Below are 9,634 nucleotides of genomic sequence, written 5' to 3'. Positions count from 1 at the left end.
ACCCTTGTGATAAAGTTGGGCCCACCTAGATAATCTAGGATAATCTTTCTTTCTTAAAATCAGCTAAATAACTACCTCCATTCCATCTGCACCTTTAATTCCCCTTTGCCAGGTCAGGTAACATATTCTCAGGTCCCAGGGGGTCAGATGTGAACATCTTTAGGGTTCAGTATTCTGCCTATACAACACTATATAGCATAACTGTCATAGGCTGAAATGTGTCCCCCCAAAAATTCATGCTAGAGTCCCAACTTTCAGTACCTCAGAATGTGACTGTACTTGGAGACAGGGTTTACACAGAAGTGATCAAATTAAAGTGAGTTCATTACGGTTAGCTCTAATCCAGTATGATCGGGATCCTCATTAAGAGATTGGGACACACAGACACACACAGGTGTACAACCATGTGAGGACACAGTGAGAAGACAGCCATCTACAAGTCAAAGACCTCAGAAGAAACCAACACTGCCAACATTTGGATCTCAAGACTTCCAGCCTCCAAATTGTATATAAACTGTGTGTGTGTGTGTGTGTGTGTGTGTATGTGTGTGTGTGTGTAATAATGTGTATACTTAGATACGTAGATGTCTCAAATCTTTTTTAGAAGTGAACAGGATTAGTAACAACTAGCTGGAGCTCTCGGAAATGCAGAAAGAAGCTAGAATACAATCAACAGGTGGCTAGAGGACAGAGAACAAAGGGCACAGACATGAGGGGTGGCATACTAGACAAGACCAGGAATTGACTATCCCCACGGTTAACTAGCCACGAGTACTTCTCAATATTTTAGCAGTATTTGAAGCCCATTCACCCCAAAATGAAAATTTTAAAAAGCCACAGAGCAAAGAGCTGCTTATTTTTCCCCACTGCCACACAAATTCTGATGGGCCTATCGCAGGTGGGGTTTAACTGGCCCTTCCTGTGTTAGCGCGTCACACAGCCATCCACCACTTTGAGCATATCTGGTCTGCATTTAGTGCATAAAAGCTTCCCCTTGACAGCTCTGTACGTATTCTATATGATACAAAGAGGCAAACAAATGCAAAAAAAAATAGTTTAATAAAATTACTATTAATTGAATCAGGACACATCGAAGTGGCATTATGAACAATTTTTTAATGACAACAGATGGTAAATTTATACAAATTACAGGCTAGAATATAACGAATACAAAATCCATCCAGATGACGGCTAAAAAAGCATCACTTAACAAAAGCGAATCTGAATCAACTGGCTAAAGAACTCAAGCCCCCCATTTTACACACAGCTTTCAACACAGCGCATCTAAAGCCTGCCCCAGTCTGGGCACTATTCAAAACTACAGCATATTCAATGACTAGTGATTTAAAGATTCTAACACGTTTAAGCATTGATGTCAGGAGACATCTCATAACAGGTTCACTATGCAAAACTCAAATGCGAATATGTGAACGTTCTTTGCAAACTGTAAGGTGCTGTGCAGATGTTGTTAGCTATTGCTATTATCACTGTTCAGTGAGATTTCACTGAACTTGAGAAAAAGGAAGACTAGTCTGTGTAACTGACAAATATGACTTGTAAAACATCTTAAAAGGAACGCAGAGATTACTTTCAATTACACATAGCAATGAAACAAGCGAGAAGAGCATGGCCAGGAGTGATGATAAATTGAGGGATTCCAGACTATTTTAATAAATAGTATAAGGGATTAAGCTGTTCAGATTTCATGTAATAGATTCCCAAAGTCTCTGAAAATAATTGAGTCAGGTGACCCTTTACCCTTACAAAAAGGAAAGAAAACTCTCAAGTTATTAATGTGCTGTTTCAGCCTACCTTTTGCAAAATTTATCTGAAATACAAGAATCGAGTCTGAATTAATAGTTATACTACTCTGGTGGAGGATGCAGAGCGACTGACAGCAGAGAAATCTGCTGCTGACCTAAGACAAGTGACAAAGTCAGTGCCATAATCATTTATAAAAGAGGCCTCGCAACAAGTTGTGGACTTTATTTACACTTCTGTGTAAACATGAACCTGTCTGGCAACAAGAAATACACACCAGATCCAGCTCAGACAGAATTTTAATTCTTTGTTTCATGTACTTACAGCTTTCATCTTTCCTTGGGCACACCTTATTTGCTTTCACTGGTCTCCTTGAGTATTCTAGATGTATATATGAAATTTATGTGAAAATGGAAAATAGACACCAAATAAGTCAATCGGTTGCTTCTTTTGGCAAAGCTGATGAGATTTTTATGATGAAAGCAGTCTAATTATTACCACGTATTTCAGTTAGATTTCCATGGAGCGCATTTTTTTAAATAAAAGGTTTAAATTTCTTCAGTAACAACTCAAAATGGAACTTTGCTGCTACATGTAAAATGGTATCCACTTGAAGAGCTAATGACATTAGATGCATTCTACAGCAGACTTCTCAGTTTTCAGCACAATGGGGAAAAAGATTATATTCCGGGGGGCAAAATGGGAGGTGAGGTGAGGAAAGTAACGTGTTACAGTAAATGGGGTTAAATCAGTAGCTTGTACTGACATTTCAAGTTACTTCCTAACTGAGGTTCTTCTTACAATCAGTTTTCAAACAATAATGAACATATTCCTACCTTAAAACATGTATAAGGGCTCAATTGTAGCTTTTCTTTCTAAACATCATGAAGTATGTACACTGTGCAACAGGAAACTAGTGAGACATCTTAAAAAATAAGATGTCAAATACCATATGTTATTTCAACAGCAGCAAACTAACAAGCTAACAGTTAAAACTCCAGGAAAAAATTAACTGGTTTGAAAACAAGCCTATACTGTAATAATCCTCAATATCAATTCTAGCATCCGATTCTAAATTTTAATCATTTGGTATTTTTTCCAAGAGGAAATTACGACTGCTTTTGCATGAATCCCTGGTTAAGTATTTGCAAAAAATATCCATATCATTATCTACTCAGCGAACATCTGAAGTCAAACAAAATAATCCAACATTGGACAGTACCATTTTACAAACAGTGTAACATCCCCAAAGTACAAAAACTTTGGCATTGCAGAAAAGGAAGTTACGTGCACAATTCCAAGTACAAGGCATCTAAAGAGGGGACTGTCTGGAAATCCACCACACAGCACCCCAGACTCAAACCGGGCTTTTCTATAATTTTATAATAAATTTGTACAATTTTATATGAAAATGTAGTCTTTTTGAAGAAAACACTTTACATTTAGATTAACTGCTTACAGACACTTAAACTGTAGACAACATTTAACTATACGAACCCAGTTCCACAACATTAAAAATAGAGGTGAACAAACAAGTTGGTAAATGGCAAAAACAACAAGGGCCACTGTATTACGAATTAGCAATAACAGGAAACTTGAACAGAGATTATCTACTTTTAAGAATACAGGTAGAATGTGTGTGTGTGTGCATTTGTTTGTTTGTTTGTTTGAGAAAATGGCCGCTGATCACTCATGTGAAAAAAATGCAAACAGCTGTCAGGTAAAGTTGGCAGAATTTGAACTTGACCCAAACTTTCAGTGCGTATGGAACCAGCATTAAGAAATGCCTATGGGATGTAAATCAAAATAGTGGGTATCTCCAGGTCGCAAAATTACAGGAAATTTAAATTTTCTTCTTGTTTTAGTATGTACTTTTCTGGGTGTGTTTTTTAAATTGCACACAAGTAGTACCAAGTGGCTAGAAATAACACAGACTAAAGATACTAAAGTAAAATCATAGGGTCTTTTTCTATCAGCAAGGACCTCAAGGATTATCTAACTATATATAAGGGCTCTGATTAAATAGACTAAAAATCCCAAGAATTCTTCCTGGGTGATAAAAACAATCTATTTTCAGGATGGTTTACACTCCCTAAGTATGCAAAAAACGACCATTTACATGTAAATTCCTATCATATACATTATAAAAAACAGTAGGAAAAACAAATTTAAAAGGAATTTACACAAACCTGGGAATTAAAGTGTAACTTCATTGCTGAACAACAGAGCAAAGCAGATTATTAAAGAATTGATCTGCAAGCACAGGCAGGCCTGCGAGGGGTCTTTAGGGAAGCAGACCAGTGTCCAAGCAACTAGCTCTGCTTTGCTATTGAGATCCTTCAATAAACCAGTTGATGTAAAATGGAATTCACCCTAGATTCCCTCTGAAATAATGTAATGCAAGATTCCTATTGACTAGGGATTACACTTTCTTTGAAATTTTCAGTGACATTCAGATTAATTCTATTACCTACATTTAAGCGATTTTCCATAGGAATTTACAACCTAAAATCCAATGACCTGGCACTTTGATGATAGTTTAGGGGAAGTATTCCAGAGAAAAATAAAGTTTAGATTTGCTTGGCTCTGTACATCTTAAAATATCCAGAAAAGTAGAACTCAAAAACCAACCAAAAGACAAAGTGCTATAAAACATTTTCTGTTGTAAAATAATCAAATTCTTCCCAGAATAATGTGTAATTAATTCAACATACTTATTTGTAACCAATTTCATTTTTCCAAATTCTGTTGCAAATGAGAGGCTCATACAGTTATAATTGATGCAAACCACTGTATTTAGAAAGATCAAAATTTACATTAGTCAACGTGACTCTTAAAATCCATTTTAACATATTCTTATAACTTTAGGGAAATCGTCAGTATCCCAGACACATTTACCATTTAAAAAATCAATTTAATGCTATCAAAAGGGGATGTGCGCTTTAATCCTGTTTGCCTTCACGCCACTGCCGTGAGCCTTCATTCCAGGCCACATAGACGAAAAGGGCCAGCACCACATGGACGGCAACCACCGCAACAATAGCAGCATAAAAATAGCTGTCCCTATTGGACATCCCAAAGGCGCCTATCAAGAGAAAGAAAGTTTCCATTTTATTCCTAAATTTATCAAAGTACAAAAACAAAGCATACTAATTTTATTAGCTATACATTTAGTCAGGCAATTAAAAAGCAACACTTTGGGTGGTGTTAAAACAAGTATTCACTTAAAGATCTGAATACCTTCTATACATGAAGACTATTATTTTGAAGGAGAACCGTAATTATCACTTCATCTAAGGACTTTGACATAAAAAAAAGGGAGCTTTATTTTCTCTTCCTTCCAATGTCTGCCACCAAAGGTACATTCCTCCAAATTCTTCCACCCGTGGCAGTCAACTCTTGCTCTCAAAGGGCTATTAAAAGAAAGCATGTGCAAGCTATTTCACAGAAAACCATAAATGAATATGATGTCTAGCTGAAATAACTGAGTGATGAAAAGTTTATTTCATGAAGACTCATTATGAGCAACGTGATATTTGAAAAGCAAAACAGAAGAAGCAAACTTAAGAATATCCAGTTTACAGATATAAAGGTCATAAAAGCAGAGAAACTTAAATATAGTAATATGTCTATAAAAATAGTAAATATGGTTTAGGATTACCTTCAAAAACATAAGACTTAGTGGTGAAATATAACCCAATAGGTACAGTGATCATTAAAGCTGTGAAGAACAGGAGCGTCTTCAGGGTAGATGCTAAAGAACTTTCATTTCTGGAATAAAGTAAACAAAGAGAAAAATCAGAACCTGCACAGCCACTCTGAACTGTTCTTATATCCCTAAACATTAGGAACACCCACAGCAAAGACTCTGGGAACCCCGCCCCAGCCCTGGAAGCAGAGGCCAGAGGAAGAAGCACAGAGTCAAGGACTCGAAAGTGGAAGATCTTAAGACACTTCGCTGCAGGCCCATCCCCAAGAGACTGTCATTCAGATTCAGTGTGAAAGGAAGTGGCAACGTGTGGAAGCTGTCTGCAATCTCCAAAGTGCTATGCAAATGTATACAGTAATTACAGAATTTACAATGGAAGTGACGAAGAAGACACACAGAAAACTAACAGCTAGCTGAGCACAGTACAAACAAGGTGAGAATATCCAAAGAAAAAACAGCCTAGAACAATCTGGATGCAGCTGAAGGAAATTTCTTTTAATTAAATAGCTGTAGTACAATTTAGATAGCCTTCATGTAATATGGATGCATTGAAAGTTTGATGTCAAAACATTTTCTGAACTCTATTTGTCCACAATTTTAAAATCAAGGAAATATTCCAATGGAAAAACTTTCGTTCCAGAATACAATAAAACTACTCTGAAGAATGTAACCAAACTTCTAAAATTATATTCTTAAAGGAAAATAAGTTTGATGAACTGCTACTTAAAACATTAACAATATAAATATTAATATAAGAGCATAAACAAAACTGGGTAACATAAAAATATCCAATAACGGAAAAACAATTTCACGAACGATGTATAGCAATACATGGAGACATTAAAAAAAATTGATGATTTTTCAGAAAATATTCATGTGATAAATGAACAAGGCAAATTACAATGCATTATGCATGTCACGAGTCTGTACATTAAGGCCTGAGAACCCACAGCCTATTTCCGTAAATAAAGCTGAACTGGAACACAACCACACCCCTTTGTTTATATATCATCTAAGACTGCTTTGGAGCTACAGTGGCAGAGCTGAGTAGTAGACTACATGGCCTGCAAAACCTACTACTACCTGGCCCTTTACAGAAAACCTTTGCCAAACCCTGACGTATATATACTATTCCGATTATATAAAAAAACATGTGTATAAAACTTTCCCATTTTCAAAACGTTCCTTAATGATCTTTTACTGACTTTTTAATATCAGTATTTGTCCTATGCGTTGTTACCAATGAGCAATGTTCCCGAAAGTGAAGTGGTAGTCAGCTTCCCGCAACTCTGAACGTGTACATACCTCATACACATCACCTGGTACATTATAAAGGCCGAACCCTATAGCTTTAATCTTCTGTTTATGGTCCTTTCCCCCTTAAATCTAACCATCCTCAGACTACCTTCACCTACTGCTAATTTTATGCTCATAGTCCACACGTGAACTTAATTCTCTTTCTGGTCATCCTTAGCTAGAGGTGCTGGTTTTTATCTGTATCTTTAAAAAAGAGACAGCCCAGCCTTCAAGGTTCCCCCAAGTAGCCTCTCCTCGAAGCACCTTTCCTGATTACACCCCAGAAGAAGTCACTGCTCTGGGACCCAATCACACTTTGTTCATACCTGTTATTACAGCACTTCATGTGACAGCTTGCTTCCTACAGTCCTGCACATCCCTCTGTACCCTTAGAAAACCCAGACAGGACTTCTTCTAACTGTGTACACAATTAGCTGGGAGGTTTCTGGCAGCCTCAAAAGGAAGGGAACATCTCAAGTTTATATCAATTATCTACAAACTTTTTTGACTGCAATCCATCACTAAGTAAAAGTTTGCGCACATGTCCCCACACTGGTATTTTGATATTTTTAAATCGATTATCTATACACATACCTTCTTTAAAATATAAACGATATGCAAAAATAGATACTAAAAAAGATGAGGTTAAAAATAAATTTATGCAGAAGTTCTAATATTTTCTTTCCTTACTTCAATAGATCATCTTTTTAACATTTTACATGTTAGCATTTAACACTTTCGTGATCACTGAGCTGTACATTCTCATTTAATATACACAAGTTCCCTTAAACTGTTCCTAGTAGTAATTTTTTAGAGAAATATATTGTGTAATCTTAATGAAGAATATGAGTGCCTGCAGTAGCTCCATAAAAAATACAAAAAGTCAGCATTTGGCCACTGTTGCAGACCCCTGCTGCCCCCCCCACAAAACCCCTTAACTTTTGGGGTGTTTCTGTGGTGAGTTAAAGTATGAGTTTTAGGGGTGTGAAGTTTAGATTTGACCTGATAAACAAAGCTTGAGAATCTAGAGAAAGGGTAATTAACTGGTTCTCTTGTTCTTTAGATTACCTCTCTTGAATATATATTATCTGGCCTGGCTTTGAGAAAAGTTTATTATTAAAGAAGATATACCATAAAAATGTTTTAAAGCAAACAAAATCACTTCCAATCCCACCACCCAAACATAATATTTTCTGCATGTTAATTTCTAGCCCTACACACTCTACATAGGACATATCTTAACAATTTGTAGCTTATCTTCAACCCCTTCTCACTTGTCTTTACCTTAAGCTCCAAAAATTTGACTTTTATTCTGGGCTATGACCTCATAAATATGGGACTACGTATAAAGTTAAGCACAAAAACTTTTGAAAACTAGCAAATTTCCTCTAATGTTTATAGGGCATTTCTCCTTGGTCTCCAGCCACAGCCCACTGAGGCTGGCAGTGCTGTTGGCACAAGCCAGCCTGGGTACAACCAGTGATTTATTCTAAAACAAAGCAACTGATGGCATTCAATTGATTTCTCCTGTGTGTCTCTGAACGGATGTTACTGAGATTTGTTAGAAATAAAGAATGGGGAAACCCAGAATGAAAGTTGGCCTCACACAAAAGAAATAATTCAGGATGAACCTTATTGTGCCCCACTCTTAGAACCACTTAGAATTTACCCACATCATATAAACTTCTGCAGCAAACACAAAGCAGATAGAGCTTACCAAGTTCCCCCTTTGTGGCAAGCAAGACTACTTGCACTCTGTGAAGATTTCACTGCAAATTCCATTAGGAAACACGAAAATCAGTCCAGGAGGGCTAGACTGTATTGTAAGTGTACTTAATGAAAATACCTGTTGGAATCATCACTGGTAAACGGTAAAAAAACAAACAAAACATCCGAAACATCTACAATGACACTGTGAGAGAGGGAAGAGCACAAGCTCCAAAGATCACCGGATTTGGAGTCAGTAGGCTTGGTCAAATGACAGCTCCACACTTACTAATCGTATGATCCGTGTGGTATTAGACAAGTCACTTATCCTGAGTCAACTTCATCTTCCTTAAAATCAGGAAACTAAGCGCTTTCTTAATTCTGATAACGTCTGTAATAATAAAGCAACTAAGCTGAACTTGGCACACAGTGGGACCTCTCTGAACAGTAGTAGCTAAATCCTTTCCCAACTTCTTGCCTACCGAGGTATCCATAGCTAGGCTAGTCAGCCAGAGTCAGCTGCTCTCTCAGATTCCTTCAGCCCCTATCCCACTGACAACCCCAGGGAAGCAGTCTCACAGCAGGGCCAGCCCCTATTCCCTTCCATTCATTCATTCATTCATTCACTCATCCATTCATTCATACAGCAAACACTAATTAAGCCCCGACGACGCAGGCCCCGTAGACTCCACGGAGATGGAGAAAGCCGGGTTCCTGTCGTCAGGGAGCTCACCCCCTAGCAGAGAGACTGCAGACAACCCCAATATAGATGACAGCGAGAGGAAGTGCTAGGGCGGGAGCATGAGCTGTAGGCCCACCGGCCCCAACATACTTCCCCGCTCTCCCATCCCGCAGGTCTAGACCTCACGCCCACCACAAGCCAGAGTTCCCTCATGCCTCGCTTCAGGCCTGGACAGGCCCGCATCGCGCGGTTCAGGCCCCGGCCGCGCCCGGACCCCGCTCGGGACTACCTGACGTCGGGCGGCTGCAGCGCGTTCAGCGCCGCTTTATCAAGGCGCTCCATGGCGTCGCCGCCCGCAGCAGGTACTGGGAGGCGGGCTGGGCTCGGTGAACACACTCGCTTGGTTTAACGGAGTACCGGTCCAGACGGCCTAGACCGGAAATGCTAGCGAGCGCCGAGCTGTGAGACGCAGTGCGCAG

At 38.5% G+C, this 9,634-nt stretch overlaps 1 protein-coding gene across 1 annotated transcript; it reads right to left on the bottom strand.

Annotated features, from left to right (window-relative positions):
* Positions 1–1,096: 1,096 nt before the first annotated feature.
* Positions 1,097–9,634, bottom strand: VMA21 (VMA21, vacuolar ATPase assembly factor). The gene is made up of 3 exons (XM_011385756.2): positions 9,445–9,634; positions 5,423–5,532; positions 1,097–4,846 (listed from the first exon to the last, which is right to left on the bottom strand). The coding sequence occupies exons 1-3, from the start codon at positions 9,495–9,497 to the stop codon at positions 4,704–4,706; spliced, it is 306 nt and encodes a 101-aa protein (XP_011384058.1). The 5' UTR covers positions 9,498–9,634; the 3' UTR covers positions 1,097–4,703.

The sequence above is a fragment of the Pteropus vampyrus genome, unplaced genomic scaffold (genome assembly GCF_000151845.1).
Source record: "Pteropus vampyrus isolate Shadow unplaced genomic scaffold, Pvam_2.0 Scaffold776, whole genome shotgun sequence".
Lineage (NCBI taxonomy): Eukaryota > Metazoa > Chordata > Mammalia > Chiroptera > Pteropodidae > Pteropus > Pteropus vampyrus.
Note: the sequence above shows the minus strand (reverse complement) of the source record. Positions and strands in the feature narration are given on the sequence as shown.